Source organism: Pinus tabuliformis, chromosome 3_2, assembly GCF_031772625.1.
Source record: "Pinus tabuliformis cultivar Carrire ecotype Pingquan chromosome 3_2, CPIR1, whole genome shotgun sequence".
In the NCBI taxonomy this organism is placed as follows: domain Eukaryota; kingdom Viridiplantae; phylum Streptophyta; class Pinopsida; order Pinales; family Pinaceae; genus Pinus; species Pinus tabuliformis.
The window spans coordinates 77,463,388-77,484,424 of NC_142302.1; the positions used below are offsets into that span (position 1 = coordinate 77,463,388).

A 21,037-nucleotide genomic window follows, 5' to 3' on the forward strand; every position below is an offset into this window, starting at 1 on the left:
ACTCATCAAATTAATACAAAGTGTCTTCAAAATGCCCCATGAGAACCTAACACAAGTGGATCGAAAAAAAAAGAAGAGGGTCGCTCCAAGAAATGCTCAAACGTGCCAAACATGTGAGAATAAGGCCTCCAAAGGTGGGTTCCTCCTCTAAATCATCCAGCATCCCCCTCAAAGTTTGCCAAAAGAGTGGAATGTAGGCATGTGTGGTCCTCGAATGCAACAACCTTAGTCAAATGCTCCAAGAGAGCAAGTGGACCCATCAAAATGAGTGATGACATGGCATGTGTGGTAACCAAGGGAGTCTGCATGGTCTTATCACAATTCCCAACGCATGTATCACAAAGCTCTATGCAAATCACTTCACTCCAAGTAGTGTACACAACTCCCAAGGAAATTATGAATCTTGATGCAAGTACACAAGTCCCAATGCAGGTACACAAATCTCAAGACAATGCAATTCCCAATGCAACATAAACAATGAGTCATGTCAAATGTAAATCACATTAGGTGGAGAAACATCAATTGTCATCTTCTAACTTCACATTAACTCATAGAATACCATTTGCCAAGTTTAACCATGGTGAGGACAACATCAATCTATATTACAAAGGATGAAGGATGATATAACAAAGGCGGTTAATTTCAAGAGTTAATTTGCATAGCCACATTAGATTCATGAAGTATATTCATCCAAATGAGTGCCTTAAAATAAGAGGGGGTGCTTTTAGCATTGATTTACCATTCCTTACCACTATTTCTTACTCCCCTTTTTCTTTCCATATTCTTTATTCATTTGATCAATTCCTTTTTCTTTAGATATGCATTGTTTAATCACGTGACTCGGGGCATTGGTCTCGTAGCAAGCTGTGAAAAATCAATAAAAATATTGCTTATTACAATCGACCAATAATTATCCAATGTATTTAATTCTGAGCAAAATTAATACATTGTAAATATTGAATAAAAACACGATTGCAATATTCACAAAAAAAAAATTGCAGAAACTCTAATAGAAAACCAATCACAAAATGGACAATATTTTCAGACAAATCATCCCTAGAAAAACCCCAAAGGGAAAAGTAGTTCTTTAGATCTGAGAGTTTTATGAATATTACAATATTGCTTGTCAAACCTTGGCAAAGATTCAGCGAAATATTTCTTCACCTCCACAAGTCGATCTGACCACTGGAATGCTCACAACCTCCCTCTACAACTTTGACTTGTACGACCTCAAATGTGTGGCTCCTTTGGCTCTCTGATGCTCACGGCCTAGACGAAATTAGCCTCTCGACTACGTTGGCAACTCGTACGGCCCTCTTGGAAATCTGTACGACCTCCTCCTCGCAATCTCGGCCTCCACAAGGAATCTCGAGCTCTCTCGGAGAAAACTCGGCCTCTCCTGGAACCCTCACAGCATCGATAACTCAGCCTCCCTGTCTACGAAAAAACATTGGGAGAATTCCTCCTTCGGATCTTAGAAACTAGAAATATACTAATGAAAGAAAACTGGAAATATTCATTGCTTCAATTGCTACTGAGACCCTCACTAGTTTCAAACCCCATGCTATCATGTGCCCTCTTCACTGCAATGAAATGATCTCCAAGATTGCCCATCAATTTCCTTTATAATCTCTCATTGAAAAATCAACGGCCAAGATCTAGATATGAAATGATCTAATCGATGGCTAAGATCACTTTGAAGCTTTTCTAGAAGTTTCTAGAGGAATATCGACCATGTTTCAATTGTTACTAATTAATTAATTTATTTCCCTAAGTTAAAACTTAGGAAAATAATTAAAACTGAATAATCAATTTAATTTTGACATTTCCATTCAAAAAAATAACTTGGGCTTAGAGATATTTTTTGCTCTTGTGTTCCCAGCATCACTGACGCCACCTGAGGCTAGAACAAACGTTTGAGCAACATCAACCAGCACTCCCTCTTAGCGAGAAAGGTGTTCTATGTTCGACACCATCGTGCTCCATGCTCAAATCTAGAACCCCTGTCACCTTGAGTACCCCATGGCCCATTTTACTACGCCACAACTCTCCTAGATGGCTACTACAAGCGATGAGCGCAAACTCATCCTCTATCTATCTAGAAGGTTCATTTGTGACTGTTGATGTTTGCTTCTCACCCTTCTTGTCACATTTCTTCTTGTGCGGGCAATTGTTGCGGTAATGGCCAAACTCGTGACAGCCATAACACTTGATCTTCAACATGTTCTTCTTTTCCTCCTTGGAGTTGGATCCTTTATTGGATCCCTTCTTCGCTTTGCCCTTGCTCACAAGAGAAACATTCTCGTTGTCATCTCCCTTCTGCTTGGAACTGTTGCCAGTACCACAATTGCCTTTCACAAGGCTTAGTTGAAGCTCCTCCTGTGTGAATTCATTCCACAAACGTTCCCAAGTAGGAAAATCAAATCTTCCACTAACTACTTGCATGAAAACATCCCACTACTTTTGAAACCCATTCATGGCTACTCTCACAAGCTCTTCGTCCTCGACCTTTTGTCTAATGGTTGCTAGCTCATCTCTGACAATCCCAATGCAAGTGAGATAACTAACAACGTTTCCTCCCCTATTTTGTCTGGTGCTTCTAAGCTTCTCTCTTAGAATCATTTTCTGATTCATCTTTTTATCCTAGAAAAGTTTGTTGATGGCATCCCACATCTTCTTGGTTGTATCTTCTTCCTATGTGGTCCTTGGCCCCATCTAGAATAATACGCTTGGCCTTAGCATCACCTTTCTATTACTCATGCAACATGATAGGATCTATTAGTATAGCAATATGTGTCATAGAAAACTCCTTTTGATGCTCTTTTAAATAAGAAGGCACCGGATTCTCCTGACACCAAAGTTAGATGCACCGTCCAATCTATCTTGATCCCTCAATCTTGCTGAATCCATTACTAAATCCCTCAAGAGAAAATAAAAATAAATGTATCTTCTACTAGCTGACAAAAGTACCTAGAAAACCTCACGGTCTCCCTCTGCAAGTCAAATCAAACCTTTGGAAGCTAATCAACCCACTGGAAGCAACTCGGCCCACCTTTGGCAATTCACACTAACTCAAACTAGCCACACACACTACCTTAGCCAACTCGCACTGCCTTCTAGAAATGTGCACTGCCTCTGGGAAATTATTCTGGCAAAATAAACTGCCTCCAGCAACTCACTAAAGCCACTCGCACTACCTCAACTAATTTTCATTGATCTAGTCAATCAACCTATGACTCTAGGAACTCACACTTGATAAACTAGCTACTCACTCTGGAAATCCGGCCTTCTTCTGCAGAAAATAACACTGAATCTATCTCAATCTATTGAGATACTCTACGATATTTGCCATTGAATTGCTCATTCAATAAGCACCATCTCCATATCTTGTTTACTTGTAAGCTTTAGTGGTTATGCCCTATACACCGCCTTTGGGAAACCCTCTAAACAACTTAGGGATCCTGTAGGCAACTACGATCGATCTATACCCTGCTTAGACAGGAAAGGGAGAAAGAACCTAAACCCGCTATGTTGAAAAATTCCTCCAAGTAAATCTAGATCAAACTATAGAAATTGATATGGGTATTAAACCCTTGGCTTTCTCTTCCAAACCCCTATGTTGATCCACTCCAGTAAACCTTTGCGCTTCAAATATGCTTTGATACCATGTGAAAAATTGATAAAAATATCACTTATTGCAATCAACTAGTAACTATCCAATGTATTTATTTCTAAGAAAAATTAATATACTACAAACACTAAATAAAAACACAATTGCAATATTCACAAAAATAAACTGTGGAAACTCTGATAGAAAACCAATCACAAAATGGACACAATATTTTCAGACAAAACATCCCCGGAAAAACCTTGAAGGGAAAACCAGTTCTTCAAATATGAGAGTTTTATTAATCTTCAGCGAAAACTGCAATTGATGAATATTACAATACTGCTTGACAAACCCCAACAAAGCTCTGACAAAATATTTCTTCACCTCCACAAGTCGATATGACCACTGGAAGGCTCAAGGGCTCCCTCTACAACCTAACATGAGCTCTCCTAACAAATACAACCTGCATGACCTCACACATGTGGCTCCTTTGGCTCTCTAATTCTCACAGCCTACACAGAATTAGCCTCTCAACTATGTTGGCAACTCGTAGGGCCCTCCTGACAATCTGTACGGCCTCCTCCTGGCAATCTCGACCTCCACACAGAATCTCGACCTTTGTTAGAACCCTCACGGCCTCAACAACTCAGATATCGAAAACTAGAAGAATACTGATGAAAGAAAACTTCAAAAATATTCATTGCTTCAACTGTTGTTGAAACCCTCACTGGAGTCAAACCCCATGCTATCATTGCGCCCTCTTCACTACAATGAAATGATCTCCAAGACTGCCCATTGATTTCCTTTATAATCTCTCATTGAGAAATCAACGGTCAAGATCTAGATCTGAAATGATCTAATTGATGGCTAAGATCATTTAGAAACTTTTCTAGAAGTCTCTAGAGGAAAATCGACCATGTCTCAATTATTACTAATTAATTAATCTATTTATATAGGTTAAAACTTAGGAAAATAATTTAAATTGATTAATTAATTTAATTAAGACATTTCAATTCAAAAGAATAACTTGGGCTTCGAAATATTTTCCGCTATTGTGTTCCTAGCGTCACTGACACCATCTGAAGCTAGAACACCTGTCCGAGCTACATCAACCAACAAGCTCAAGCTTTGTTATTTGGCTTTTAAGTTTTTACTTTGGTTGTGTCATCCTTGAACTTATAGCTCTTAAGATAAGGCTTTCCTCATGGGACTATGAAGCATGAACCTTGCTATGACATATGACAAACCAACCATGAGTAAGACAATAGAATATGTGTGTGGAATAATGGGAAGGATCGATAGTGTTAAATTTGATTTGGGATGTGGACATGCTACACCTTCCTAGGCCTCTAGAAGCACAACTCAACCCAAGAGTGACAAGACTTATCTAAAAGATGATTATGATCCACCATGGCACAATGAAGCAACCAATAACAATTTAGAGTGTTATGATCCATTACTAGACTGAACCAATGTTCACCACAGTGATGACAAGTACATGAAACATAATCACCAAACATGAACAAGGAAATAAAGATATGAAAATTTACAATAAGTCAAACCTCATCAATAGAGCACCATGTGTACAACATCATCATCGCTTTGTGAAATCAACCAAACCATGCTGTCATCACCAGGAAATCATCAAAGGGGAGCACATCCAATGTGCAAAATAAGATCATCATGCAGCAAGATCTCTGACATATAAGCTCTGTAAGACCAATCTGAAGTGCTGATGATCAATATGAACCGAAACATCATGCCACAAGGGGCTGGTACTTGTGCAAAATTCTCTAGCATGTGATGAGAATCACATGGTTACCTGTCATACAGTATGAAGGGTAAAAGAATGATTTAAAATCATGTTAGAAAATAAAGCAGGCTACATGATTGCAAGCCATTGGCATTTGTTAAATACATGTATATTAGCAAGAAATTTTTTATCAAAATAACAATTATGACTCTTTGAAAATTTGAAAAACTAGGATATTGTGACTAGCAGATCAAAGGGACTTTCATCATCATTTTCTTCTTGCCACCATCTAGGAGAAAAGGTGTCCATTGCCCATTGGGACCAATGTTGCAAAACACTCTGGTTCCTTACAATTTTTTCGAGTTTTCATGTGTGAGTTTATGCTTACTGAGTTTTGCAAAGTTTTTCCTAAGTTCATGATTCTCACCAAGTTTTCCTGCGTCCAGTTTTGTAATGTCAATTGGGATGACCCATTCTTCTATGCCTCCCATCATCATGGTGCTTGGTCTCCTTGTCTTTAACCTCCCATCTGATAGCCTAAGGAACAAAAAGGATGTGGTCATGTAAAGCTTGATTGATTATGTGATATATCATTTTATAAGAAATTTATGATTAATAGAAATTAAATATGTTGGCGTATTATTTTAATTGAAAATATGAGAAAGGGGTGTATAGAAAGTAACATCTATGTGATATTGTAGGCATGGATGAATTTGCATATATTAGACTGTAATTTTCTTCTGTTTGGCATGACAGAATCATGAATTGATAGGTTTCTATTTAGAAAAGAATCATTCAACAATACTTTTTGTCTCAACAGGTCTCGTGTGAGCCGAGCAACACAGTAACATTATTTGCCACCCTTTAATAGTTGGGGATGGATTCAGAGATAATGAATTCCTCACAAAGTCAGGGTGATCTTGACCATTCCTTTAAGATATTATTGGTTGGAGATGCAGGAGTTGGGAAGAGTAGTCTTCTTTTACGATTTGCTTCTGACACTTTTGATGTTCAACCAACAATAGGTACGTGTTCCATTCCACAGAAATTTATTGACATAGTATTTGTAGACTTTCTTTCCTTTTCAATGTTGCATACAATTTGTTCTTTATCAATTTCCTAAAACACTAGAAATTTAAAAAAGGGGACCTGCATTTTCCCTAGATTGTTGACATGAACAAGCCTCTTGAGGCTGGTTTTGCAGTTTATGTTATGCTTTCATAAGAAGATTTTCTATTTTCAAAAGTCTAGGTATTGTTGATGTTCATCATCGAGATGTTAAATACAGAGAAGTTTTTACTAAAACAGAATCCCAGATTGAGATGGTGTCCAAGGACCATTTGCTACAATAAAATTTTATTCATGGTCCCATTCAATCACTTTATAAAGGGTAAATAAATGTACTTGAATGGAATATGGTAGACTTTCCTAGATTCCTAGACAATTGCATGCAAAGAAGAAAAATGATGCAACATGAACAAACAACAGTTGTACTCAACTGCATGGGTTAAGTGCTATCTTGGAGTTTTCTTCTTGAGTTACATGTTTATGGAAAAAATATTCTGTTCAAGCCATATTTCTCTCCTCAAAGACTGATATCCTCTGAGATACTGTTGAAGGTATCTTGTTTTCTGTTCTTGGGTGATCACAGGATTTGCAAACGACTACAAATGCTCCTTGGTTTCCAACTGTCTAAAACTGAATAATTTACTTGGCCTTTGTCCCTGATATTTTGTGTTCTTTTCAAACTCCCTATGTGTCCACAAGCATTAGCAATAGGAAGTAAGAAATTGCAAAATATGGATTTCCTGAAATGGGAATTGCTGGTCTAGTAAGGGCAGGAAAGCTGGGTAGGTTTCATAGGAAACTGAAAGAAATGCTAGGAAAAAGCTTCTAGAATGGGAAGAAACTTTCCAAGTAAAATATAACATCTTGTCACTATTAGTTTTATTGAATAAAATGCTTCCATTCACTATTAATCTGATGAATATATATATATAGAGAGAGAGAGAGAGAAAGAGATGCAACTGCCATACTCAGTAGAAAAACTAGAAAACAGGTTCGTTAATTACCAAAAATGCACATAAGTCCTATCAGCATAGGGATAAACACAAAATATAAGCATGGCCCCTAGAACAGGCATAAGCATAGAGATAAAGAGTTAAAGATGTTAAATAGCAGCAGGGAGCCCAATGTTGGGTGGAGAGTCATCATAGTCTTTAGGGGTAGGCCCCAACTGGTGCCAACAGGATCAACCTCAGTGATGATGAGGTCCGAAATGTTAGTGCTAGGCTCAGGTAACTTTTTAGCCTTAGAAATCATGATTTCCAAAGGCGGAAATTTGTCATTCTGCTGAACATGTAGGGGTGGTTAGTTGTTCCTTCTCTCTCTCTTGTTTTCTCCACTGCTTGGCACAGCCAGAGATGTGGTCAGCCTTCCAACCTTTGGGAATGTCAAGACTGTTTTCACAAAATCTAGCACCTTACTGTGAACCCTTCACAAGCTGCCAAGACTTAGTGGAGCATCGAAAGTTATACAACTGTCATCTTAGCAACAATTTCCATTCTTTTAGTGACTAATAAATCCACCATGTTACCACTCATTTTGACAGGGGTACCCATAGTAAATTTCTTCACTAACCCTTGTACTTTGAGTTTTGATGGCAGGGGTATTTAATTGCATTTAATGATATTGATGATTAGGAGGTCTGTGATTACAGAGTATGACACTTCTTGAGTAGTTGGCCTCATTCTGAGTCCTGACTTTTGGGCATTTTCATGTTTTTCAAGGCAGTTCACACTTATCAAGGAAGCTCACATATGAGGCATTGTCACACCGTCCAATGCATTTTTGGGGCCATTTGTGTAGGCATGGGTAGGCTTGTCACATGCCGTGTGGAGGATCCTTGAGCGCTCTCCCTTTCATCACTTTTGGAGCTGATTTGTGCTTGTTTAGAGAGCTGACCCACTCGTGTGAACATCATGAGTCATGGGGTGTTATATGTATGATTTGATGTGGAGGGGCACTTTCCTTGCCTTGTGGAGGATATTTGCTTGAGAGTCGAGACAAAGGCATGATTACATGTTGGAGGCACCTTTCAAGGATCTTTGACAATATTTAGAGGAGCTGTCGACTTGTTGGGATATTATTCACCCTTTCCATGAGGTCCATCCACCTTATGAGGCTAGATGTTGAACATCTCTTGACATGTGAGCAATGTTGCATGAAGCAGGGATGAATCAGGTGCATTTTTTGGAAGCAAAGCATCGGAAGCGTCATTTTCCGAAAATCCACAGAAGCGAAGTGTCTATATATATATATATTATATAACATTGCATTTATATTCAAAAATATATAACATTGCATTGATATTCAAAAAAACATCCAGAATGCTAAATTAGTTGGAAAATATATCAAAGCATGCATATTGTATAGAAATGAAGATAGAAATGGCATCCATAGTACATTAATAATTAATAATCGAGCATCAACCATCTAGAATCTAAATTCTTCTCCTTGTGTCTAGCCTTTCCCTCTACATCGATTCTCTAGGGATATTAGTGAACGTTGCACAATTTTGATCAAACTACCTAATCCAAGCCTTAAAATATGGTAGAAAAAGCTTAACATGCCTGATCAATGATTTTGACTTCAAGGAAGGGTACATTTTTGCTAAGGCCATGACAAAGGAGTTCAACAATCAACACAAACAACAATGGGGTACATATAGGGTTTGGTGCTCTTGATTATGTCAACACATACCCTCATACATGATAAATCTAATGAAATGCCACAATCAAATTGAACCTGAAATCCAGAAAACTATTAAGTTTGTTGAATTTTGAATGGGATATGAAATTCTATTTTCTCCATATGAAGTCCGATGAAGTTGAAACCACTCTCAAACATCCTAAGTCATTTCATGGTAATGTTAAAAATGTAAGTAAAAGGATGAAAATGAAAAATAAAGGAGAATGTCACTTTTACTTTAAGAATTTAACATTACTAATACGGAACATCTAGGAAGCGTCTAGGGAGCATTAAGGGAGCACCATGGAGTGTCCGAGAAGCACGGTTTCTCACATAACGGTTCAGAAATTCCAAAGAAAAAAAAGCCCCACTAAACAGTGCGAGTGTGTTCCGAAACCACGTGGGAAGTGTGGTGAAACCATGCCAGAATTGTAGTTCGGACAGTAGAACCGTCACGGTTCCCATATGTCTAGGAACTGTGATTTTTCCAAGCAAAGCAGTGTTCCAAAATTTGGGTGCATATTTTCGTCCACAATTCACTCACGGCGTCGCATGATTCGTTGTTCAAACTTCTAATCTATGGTGGGGGGGGCAACAATTCCTACAACACTACTTGGGAGGCTATTACACCATGTTTTGAGGCTTGGACCACAACTCTCAAAGGGATGTTGACCATCTACACATTTTAAAGAGCCTTTGGAGGCTAAACGTGGCACCTTGATCACTCATTTTTCCTTTTTTGACGGAAACGATCTCCCTTTGGGGGTTTACTTTATCTTGTTCATTATACATGTGTGTTGACCATTTTTATTTTATTGTTAGTCAATTGAAATTTTACTTTCCATAGGCTAGATGAAAGGAATCACATGAGATAGTATTATTTTATTATAAAGTAAGTTAGGCTTCACTCTATAAATAGAGGAGCCTTTCCTCCTTTGTACTCATGGTTGATTTTTGGGAGCTCTCTCTCACTAGGGCTTGATCAACATACCTTTCATGAAGCATTTATGGTGTAAATATTTATTTCTATCTGGGTTAATGCTCTCAATTCTTGAAGCTTCTCTTTCTTGGTTTTATTTTGGCGCATAAGGATTAATGGTGGAATGTTCAAGCTTTCTAACAGCCTTTCAAGATCCATCTATTGAAGGATAATTTTATCATTTGGAAGGATGAAGCTCTAGGGTTGGCCCTTCCTTCTTCCTTTGTAGATTTGGTGATTATTTGGTCCCATGCTTTGTTTTTCCTTATGGTTCCTTGGTTGAAGTATTAAGTAATTTTATCAAGTCATAGTTGGTCATGGGTGGGGAAGGTCTTCTTCTCTTAAAGTTCCCTTCTTATCTTAAAGTTCCCTTCTTCTAGAGGTTGAAAGCTCATTGTGGCTCTTACTTGGGTGCGCGATTATTTTTCCTCTTAGTTCTAGTCTCAAACCATAATCCTTGAAGAAAATAGGTCAACTTCTAGAGAACCTCTTCATGACCTCGTTTACATTTGATTCACCTTGACTCCATTTCCCTGGTTGGATTTGACACTGATCTCTATGTTCTTCAATCACTTGTTCTAAAAGCCATAAATACTTCAAAACCTCATTTCACTAAGGCTACACTCAACTTCACCTTGTGCTTCATAGCTTGGTCTTATTAATCCTAGTAGAGGCATCTCATCCTTGCGTCGAAGTGTTAGTTTTTGTAGCATCGGAGGAGTTCTAGTCTTGAAACTTTGTGGAGAGGCTAAAACACAAGATTTCTCCACAACCCATAAATCGTTTCTGGAAATTCCACCCAAAGTGTCTCAATTAGATGATTAGCCTATTTTTTAATATTTCCTAAGTCTAAACTTAGGAAATCTAGTTAATTAATCAAAATTAATAGAGATAAGGTGTGAATCATCTATAAACTCACACTAATCGACTTTGATATGATCTTAGCCCTTGATTAAGTTTTAATCTTGGTTGTTGGAGGTCCAACAGAAGATTATAAGAAGAAGTCGATGGGAAGATGGAGAACACACTTGTGACACACTTTGAGGTCGATTTCCTTGGAGAGTTCGATTTTCCAGAGGCAGTAGCCGAAAGAGTTCGAGCTTAAGAAGGGAAACAGAGGCAGAGAGGGGGAGGGACATTAAGTCTGGAGGAAATTTTTTCTAGATTCGGAGAGTCAATAGAATGGTCATATTTCCCATTGGAGTTACGCAGAGGCAACGCAAAAGCTTTAGAGGGAGATCGATTTTGCTGAAGGGGAGAGGAATTTAATTGCTATTGTTCGAGAAATTCTCCAAGAGGCCAAGTGAATTTCTCCTAGAGGCAGAGACAGCCAGGACGACATTTTTCCTTGTAGTTCCGGGCTTAGTGAGTTGGGGTCTGCGCAAGCACTGCGTAGAGGTTGTACGACTGGCTAGATTTGTTAGTTGTCGGAGCAAGATTGGGCGTGGTGTTGAGGTATTTACCTCACAGATATTTCGGTCAGTTTATTTTGCCGAATCGATTGCCAGTTGGGCATCCATAGATTGTACTCGGGATTTCATTGTTGCTTTATAATATAAAACCCTCAGTTGCTGCACTGGTTTTCCCAAGTTGGGTTTTTATGGGGACATTTTTCCAAAAATAATTGTGTCAATTTTCATGTGTGTGTGCTAGTATTTCTCAGCTTCCAACGCTATTATTTTCCTCAGTTTTATTTTTGAAGGTTGCAGTGTGAATTATTCAATATTTGTCGTAGCAAATAAATTGTTAAATTAATTAAAACTAGAAGAATTAATTCCTGTTGCTGCAAAAAATTTCAGACTTGAAATTTTCACATGGTATCAGAGCGTGATTGATTAGACAAGGAAGCTCAGAAGCGAAGACAGAAATTCGTTGTGAACAAGGAGCAGTAGGACGAGTTTTTGGAGGTTGCGTAGAGCTTGAGCTAGGCAAATCAAATTGCTTGGGGACATTTGATTTTTCAGTGCAGATTGGCAGAAAATTCCGGCTTACCAGATTGAGTGATTCCAACAGGCAGAAGGAGCAGTAGCTCAGGTATTTTCGTTGAGCATATTCCTTGTTTGGGCGCATAAGTGTTTTGTAGCAACAAAATCAGCGTCGAGTGGAAGAGAAAATCCCACACAGAGGGAAAATTTCTCTCAAGGGATCTCGAGTTTTAGAGATCTGATTTTTTCACTGCAGATTGGCAGTAATTGTGAGTAGATCTTCTCAATCCAGAAGGGAGTGTGAGTAGCAGATCCAACAACCAAGCAAAGGGAAAGAGGGAGTTTTCGACCAAATTCGAGATGGCCACAACTGGGCTCAGAGATCAAGACAGATTGGACGGTGCCTCCAACTATGTCATTTGGAAGGCCAAAATGTCCTTTCTCCTTGATGAGCATGGTCTGAAGACCTATGCAGAAAATGTGGTAGCAATACCCCAAGATGCGGATCAGTTGAAGGAATACAGAAAAGAAATGGCGAAGGCGAAGCGGATGACCTTGGATGGATTTCAAGATCATATAGTCTCACATGTAGTTGGCAAAGGTACTGCCAAGGAGATGTGGGATGCTCTCTCCACATTATGTCAGAGTTCTTCCAAGCAGTGGAAGATGTTTCTCCGTGAGACGCTGAGAAGCATCAGGATGCAGAAGGGTGAAGGCATAGATCCCTTCCTCACCAAGATTCAGGAGGTCCAAGATCAACACGCAGCCATTGGTGAGGCACCCCAACCCATAGAGCTTGTACGATTGGCACTGAACAGTGTCTCGGAGGATTGGCAGGTGTTTATCCAAAGTATTTTGGACAGAGACACTTTGCCTGGATGGGATAGGATGTGGGTCGATCTACAGCGGGAGGAGTTGAGGCGAGCTCTAGTAAAGAGCACCATCAGTGGAAGTAGCAACAAGGGCAAGGTGAGAAGGAAGAGGAGAATGTGGCTCTAGCATCGAAGGGTCCTAGCTAGGGACAAGGGGAGAAGAAGAAGAAGGACCTGTCAAAGGTCACGCGCTTCAGATGTGGTGAGCTCAGCCACTACAGTACGCAGTGTCCTCTCAGGAAAAAGGACAAAATGGAGAAGCAGGACCAAGTGGCAGTGTCTACTGAGATAGACAAGTTGTCCTCCATGCTGGAGGAAGAGTTTGTTATGTTTGCAGCTATACCTCCAGGAGAAAGGTGGGGCAACATGGAGCTATAGTCCCAGAGTTGCAGAGATGGGCAGGGTCCGTTAAGGTGTCCTCATGGATCATTACCTTGCTACAGGGGCCCACAGTATTCAATAGCAGGATGGATCAGTGTCAGTTGATGCAGTCAGATTTCGGAGTGACAGTTGCAGACTAGTAGCAATCAGGTGCTGAAGAGCGCAGTGCATTGTTGGCAACAGAGCAGGAGGCTCAGTAGCAAAGTCAACAACAACACAGATTCTTCAGTGGGCAATGCAGGTGCTAGTAGCATTCAGGACTCAAGAGACAAATGCAGCAGACATAGTTGATTCTATATTTAGGATTTTTCTCATTTGCAGTTGTTGCAATTGCAGTAGCAACAGATGAGAGGGAGCAGCAACAAATGAGAGGGAGTTGCAGTGCAGATGTAGGGTTGGCAGCAGCATAGTAGTGTCAGCAGCAGCATGGACGCAACATTAGAGTTGCGCAGTGGTTGGAGGGCAATGGCAGGCAGTCAAAGTGGCCAAACATCAGCGGCGTGACAGAGAGGTGATATAGAGACAGGGTGTTGTAGTAGTAGTGGTGCAACACTAGAACACCTTCCTCGCTAAGAGGGAGTGTTAGTTTTTGTAGCATTGGTTTGTTCTAGTCTCGAAACTTTGTGGAGAGGCTAAAACATAGGAGTTCTCCATAACCCAAAAATCGTTTCTAGAAATTCCACCTAGACGTGTCTGAATTAGATTATTAGCCTATTTTTTAATACTTCTTAAGTCTAAACTTAGGAAATCTAGGTAATTAATCAAAATTAATTAATATAAGGTGTGAATCATCTAGAAACTCACGAATCGACTCTGATATGATCTTATCCCTTGATTAAGCATTAATCTTGTTCGTTAGAGGTCCAATAGAAGATTATAAGAAGAAGTCGATGGGAAGATGGAGAACACACTTGCAAGACACTTGAGGTCGATTCTCCGGAGGCAGTGGCCGGAAGAGTTCGAGCTTCAGAAGAGAAGCAGAGACAGAGAGGGGCAGGGGCAGTGAGTCCGGAGGAAAGTTTTTCTAGATCCGGAGAGTTAGTAGCAGAAGAGTTGTATTTCCCAATGGAGCTGCACAAAGGCAACGCAGAAGCTTCAGAATGAGATTGATTTTGCTGAAGGAGAGAGGAATTCAGTTGCTATTGGTCCAGAAATTCTCTAGGAGGCCAAGCGAATTTCTCCCAAAGGCAGAGTCAACCAGGACATCACTTTTCCTTGCAGTTTCGGGCTTAGCGAGTTGGGGTCTGTGCAGAGGCTATACGACTAGCCAGATTTGTCAGTTGTCAAAGCAGGGTCAGGCGTGGTGTTGAGGTAATTGCCTCACAGATATTTTAGCCAGTTTATTTTTCTGATTGGATTGTCAGTTAGGCATCCACAGATTGTACTCAAAATTTCGTTGCTGCTTAATAATATAAAACCCTTAGCTCAATGTTGCAGGAAACGTCCCCCCCTGGATCTAAGGCCCGAAGCGTGTCCCGTACGGATTCGTATAGGAAGCGTCCCCGGAAGCGCGACTCCAAAATTTGGAAACGCGGTTCCGGCTGTTTTGGACACTTCCTGGAAATTCCAGAAGCGTCCCTCCGAAGCACGCTTCTGAATCTCCGAAGCATGCTTCGTACGTCGCTTCAGCCGTACGAAGCGCGGCGCTTCGGAGGGCGAATCGTACGGTTCCATACACGCTTCCAGAAAAAGCGCCGCGCGACGCTCCGGAGGGCGAATCGTACGGTTCCATACACGCTTCTGGAAAAAGCGCCGCGCGGCCTAAAAAAATCGATTTTTTTTATTTTATTTTTTTTTGGTGAGTTTGCTTGCTGGGGGTGGGTCCACCTTGGGTTAGGGTGAGGAATGAAGGCAAAAAATATATATATAATATATATATATATAGCAGATGCTCCCTCATGGTAATGTTAATTCTTAAAGTAAAAGTGACATTCCCCTTTATTTTTCATTTTCATCCTTTTACTTAAATTTTTAACATTACCATGAATTGACTCAGGATGTTTGAGAGTGGTTCCAGCCTCATTGGACTTCATATGGAGAAAATAGAATTTCATATCCTATTCAAAATTCAGCAGACTTAACAGTTTTCAAGAATTTAGGATCAATGGGATTGTGGCATTTCATTAGATTATATCAAGTATGAAGGTATGCGATTAGCATTTAATCAAGAGCACCAAGCCCTATATGTACCCTAGTGTTGGTGGTGTTAATTGTTGAACTCCTTTGTCACGCCCTTAGCAAAAAATTACCTTTCAATCAAGTCAAAATCATCGATCAAGCATGTTAAGCTTTTTCTACCATATTTTAAGTCTTGAATTAGGTAGTTTGATCAAAATTGGGAAATGTTGACTAATATCCCTAGACAATCCAGGTAGAGGCAAAGGCTAGACAAGAGGAGAAGAATCTAGATTCTAGATGGTTGATGCATCTAAATGGTTGATGCTCGAATAATTAATCATTAATGTACAATGGATGCTATATCTATCTTGATTTATGCAAAAATATGCATGTTTTCATGTCTTCTACAACTAATTTGGTATTTGGGATGTTTGTTTTGAGTATAAATGCCAAAAAAATATAAAAAATATATATATATAGCAGACGCTTCGCTTCCTAGATTTTTGGGAAATGACACTTCCTCATCCCCGCTTCCAAAAAACGTCCCCGTTTCATTCGTGCAACATTTCCTTAGCTATTGCATGGGTTTTTCCAGGGACATTTGTCCAAAAATAATTGTGTCAATTTTCATGTGTGTGCTACCATTTCTCATCTTCCAGCACTATTATTTTCTACAATTTTATTTGTGAAGGTTGTAGTGTGATTTATTCAATATTTGTCATAGCAAATAAATTGTTAAATTAATTAACAATTAGAAGAATTAATTCCAGTTGCTGCAATAGGATTTCAGACTTGAAATTTTCACACAAAGGAGAGTCAACCTAAAGTGTAGAGGATAGGTTGCTAAGGTGACAATGCTGACCTTCCTAGAGATTGTCCCTTGATTTGTCCCGTGTGGATTAGGGCTTTCACCAATTAGTACAATTTGGGTAGTAACACACCACAAGGGAAGCTTCCTTAGTAGGAATTACAACTCCTAAAGCAAGATACAATCAAGTCTACAGCCTCCTAAGTAGCTACCTAAAATACCACCAACGAGATATATTAAGTGAGATAGGGTTTAGATGGTTAGTGAAGGTCAATTCTGTTGAAATTCCCTTGCACCCTAGGTCTGGTCTATGTCTAGACTAGAACATAAACACACTAGAAGTGCTCAACTTAACTAATTTTGCACAACGGAAAATATCAACATTGAAATCAATAATAGTACACAAGTTTTATGGCCCAAAATATTGTTTCTCAATAATCCATTAATAAGAAAACACTAGGGATCTCGTATTAGGGATCATGGCCCTTCAAAAACCCTAATACAAACTAGTATACATAGTATAGAAAAACTAGGGCTTCAGGTCTAATCCTTCAGACCCTCAATCTGCCCAACAAAAGCAATGAAAAAACACTCAACTTACTTGCTGGTTAACACTCCTTTACAATCAACCCTTTCAGTCATTTTGTCCATAGAAGATCAACTCCTTTTTCCTTTGGTCCCTACTACCCTTTGCCTCCTTGACACACACGGATTGGCTCCTTTCAATGCCCTATCATACAGTTGCTCATAGTGGGACATCTCCTTCAGTCCACTATATTTATCAGCATCAAAACTCCTTATTGTTAGGTCTTTCCTTTGACCTAACAATCTTCCTTATAACCCTGAATTAGCCCTCCTACATTGTACTAGCACTAAATATCTTGTTGTTAGGTATTCCTTCACCCAAAAACCTTCACACTTAGCAGCTTCAACCAGCCTTCGCAACTCAGCTATCCTTCCTATCCAATTCGACCTACCTTTCTTCACTAGTGGATATCTTGTTGCATTGCTAACTACTCCATCAACCCTTAACCACACATGATTGTCCTTCTCACTAACCCTACTGCCTTTAGCCTCCTACCTGTAGCTTTTTGTGCCCTCGGCCCCTTGATCAAACCCTCGGCCTACATATTTGAGCTCTGCAGTTCTTCTCCTGCCCTGAGGCCTGTGCCTTCTTCCTATAGCCCCAGAACACCTTCCTATGGCTTAACTTCGACCCTGCTACACAAAACTCAATTTCCTCTAGGACAGATTACCTTGACCTTCTCAGCTACAAAAAGAACTCTTCTAAACTCGGCCTCCTCTTGGAGAAACTACAGCTCCTCTAGGGCTTCTTTGCTCCACTAGATGAAGTCCTTCTCACCTTGTGATTTGCCACTCCATTGACCTCATATATATACTAGTTTAAGGGGCAAAAGCCCAAACGGTCATGACCCTTGGCGTAACTGGCCGACCTGAGCCTACATGACTGAAAAATACAAAATTAATTATTTTTCTTGTTCTAAACCCACTTCTTTGGGTCCAAAACCCCAAACGTGGTTAACTTGCCCAACAACTTCCTTTTTGTGGGTTTTCACCACTAATAAATACCTTTTGAGCTACCCAAATATCAACACTCCCTCTTAGTGAGGAAGGTATTTCCATCACACCTTGAAATCTCCAACTCCATGACTTGCCTAGTACTCATGATTGTTCTCGCATGAGTCAAGACTTTCCTTGCATGCTAATGACTATCGTCGCATGAGTCATGACTTTCCTTATATGGCCATAATTGTCCTTGTATGTGTCACGTCTTCTTTTGTACTTGGCCAAGATTTATCTTGCATGGTGCATGATTGTCCTTGGGTGCAGCATGAATTTTCCTTACGTGCACCATAATTGTCCTCATATGGCCCATGACTTTCCTTGCAGCACCATGAATGTCCCTGCATGGTTTGTGACTGTCCTTGCATGGGCTGAAAACTCCACTCTTTCTAATGAACCAGAAGGTTTAGAGTGTAGACTTCCATGTGAAAAATTCTAAATCTACACATCAGAAATCCTACTGCAATCACTGGTTTATCATCTCCTACTTGTGTTTACATTCAACAAGTTATTTAATTATTTAAACAACGATGAAAAACACTATTGCAAACTACACATACATACAGATCATGAACTAAAAATAGAATGAGACAAATACACAAGGGACACAGTTATTTTTGGACAATCGTCCCCAGAAAAAACCCAATTCAGGAAAACCGGTGCAGCATATAGAGGGTTTGTAATATTAAGCAGATTTCTAAATACAACTAGGGTGCCAAATCCGGCTCACCCAACAGAGAATAAACTTGGCAGAAGTACCTCTATCCGGACACAGAAATTTTGGCAAATCCAGCTCTGGATGATCAAACCCCATAGATGACAATGTTGTTCCCAGTGCTGGACAGCAATGGCTACTCCAAGCTCTGCGCTGGAACTGCGTCACCTCCTCTAGGAGCTGCGTCACCCTCCCAGTGAGCCTTCCTTGCTCAGAAATCAATATTCTGAATTTTTGCTCTCTTTGCCTCAGAGAAACCGCAATGCTGCTTCTAAATGACTGCGCCATACCCTCTAGCTTTTGCATCACCCTCTCTGGAGATGCGTTGTCTCTCCTCTACCTCTCTTCTATGTATTCTCGACCTTGGACTGAAGTCCCTCTGCCAAACTGCCCCTTTCTCACTGCAACTCAGATCACTAGTTCGATTTTCTCAGCAAGCCTCGCCCCAAAAAATCGAACTCTTTGACCTCTCCAGTATATCTCCAACTAACCCTCAAGCCTCCTCTTATACTTTTCCTGTTGATGAATCAATGGCCGAGATCAAGTCCCTAATCAATGGCTAAGACTAAAACAGACTTGATCCTCGTCACTTAGACGTTTCTCACCCATATTCTTATTAATATCCATTAATATTTTAATTTTCCTAAGTTTAGACTTAGGAACCCATTAAAAATATGAATTATTTTAATAACTCCTCATCTGGGTGGAATTTTTCCAAACGATTTATGGGTTCTGGAGATCTCATGTATTCTAGCCCCTGCACAAAATTTCAGAGCTAGAGCACATCCGATGCTACCCAAAATCAACACTCCCTCTTAGCGAGGAATGTGCTCTAGCAATACTTCTCAATAGAAGTACTACACTGATCCACTACATCGGTCCTCTGTGCTGCTGATTCTTGGCCTGCTACCCTTCATCCATTGCACTATTGCTTCCTGTACTGCTGCCCATGACTCTGCCACTACCACTACAACTCCCTCTCAAAACGTTACAACGTTACATCATGTTGCCCATAACACTGCCACTGCTAACTCCTACACTGCAACTCAGTTGCTGAGAAGTAACTAAAACTTCACCCAAAAATTGACATGTTTGTCAGTCTGGATGCCTCGTGATGCTGAAGCTACCTCTACTGCTAATTTGTGCTAACCCTCTGTTGTTGCAATTTGCTTTGTGCCTTTCACACTGCTACAACATCCACTATGTTGCCTCAGACTTTGGCACTCTAGCTCTGCCGTTGTCGCTCCATCACACCTTGCTCCAACCGACACCCGTCATTTTGCCACTATCGTTAAGGGATCCCATAGCCATATGTGATCCAAGAGTTTAGGTACCTCAAGGATCCTGCCCCTCATATAGTCCTCCCGACTACAACTCGATGTCGCCCCACCTCTTCTCCAGAGCTGCATGAGCACTCATGGCGCAATCGTCATCCTTGCCTTCCTTGTCAGCTTTCGTTGGAGCAGCCTTTGAGTCAGAAGCCTCCCCCCTGCCCTTCTTTCGGGGGCACTGAGCAACATAATGTTCCAATTCCCCACAATTAAAGCATCTGACCTTGGTTATGTCCTTCTTCTTTCTCTTCTGTTGCCCTTGTTGTCCCGATGATGTGAGAGTTGCATCCTCCTCCTTCTTGACGCAGGCTCCCTTGCCACTACTCCCTGTCTTGGTCAACCTCCTAAGCTCTTCTTGTCGAAGAGCTGCCCACATCTCCTCCCAACTAGGGAGAGTCACTCATCCCAAGATACTTTGGACAAAAGTCTCCCAGTCCTTAGTGACTGCATTTAGGGCAGTCCTGAGCATGAACTCAAGATCTGGTGTAGACCCCACAAAATTCAACTGGTTGCAAATCCATTTCAACCTAAGAAGGAAGGAATCGATATCCTCTCCCTTCTGCATCTGGTATTGCCTCAGCTGATTTTCTAATAACATCTTCCGTTGGATGGAAGAGCCCTGGTACAAGGTGGTCAGCGCCTCCCACATCTCCCTTGTTGTGTCCTTCTCAATAGTGCGTGGTACTACATGATCTTTGACCCCGTCTAGGATCATGCACTTGGCCTTCGCCTAGGCCTCCTCGTACTTCTCCAAAGGATCAACGTCGACCGGAACAGCAACTGCTTTCAAGGCATAGTCCTTGATGCGATGTTTGTCTAGGATTGTCAAGATCCTGGCCTTCCAGATGGCAAAATTGGATGCTCCATCCAATCTATCCTGAACCCTCAACCCATTCACTGCCATCTCTGCTCAAAAATAGGACTAGTTCTCTTCTCCCTCTCCTGTTGCCAATCTAGCAAGACTTGGATCTGGATTTCGTTGGCGCAAGAAACCCTCTAAGGAACAAGCTCCTCTAGACTCCATCGGAGTCCTAATTTCCTTCATAGAAATCTTCCGGCCAAATGTCAAATCACTCCTCTCCAATCCTCCTTTGCTACTACAACCCGGATCTAGATTTCTTTGACTAGAAATCTGTCAAGGCAGCGACTCCCTCTACCTCGGCTCTGTCTCCACAGACATTGTTTTGCACCAACAAAAACAACACCCCACC

At 40.5% G+C, this 21,037-nt stretch overlaps 1 protein-coding gene and 1 long non-coding RNA gene across 3 annotated transcripts in view; one reads left to right on the forward strand and one right to left on the reverse strand.

Moving 5' to 3' along the window:
- LOC149179933 (ras-related protein RABC1-like) overlaps positions 1–21,037 on the forward strand; it is a 270,374-nt gene that overhangs the window by 21,181 nt on the left and 228,156 nt on the right. For both annotated transcript variants that reach the window (XM_089415850.1, XM_089415851.1), the window contains exon 2: positions 6,184–6,388. In XM_089415850.1, the coding sequence (XP_089271976.1) occupies positions 6,241–6,388 (148 nt within the window). In that variant the 5' untranslated portion in view covers positions 6,184–6,240. The remainder of the gene's footprint in view (positions 1–6,183; positions 6,389–21,037) is intronic.
- Positions 5,030–21,037, reverse strand: part of LOC149179934 (uncharacterized) — a 47,120-nt gene continuing 31,112 nt past the window's right edge. Inside the window, exon 3 of the long non-coding RNA XR_016256886.1 lies at positions 5,030–5,432. This is a non-coding gene — a long non-coding RNA (uncharacterized LOC149179934). The remainder of the gene's footprint in view (positions 5,433–21,037) is intronic.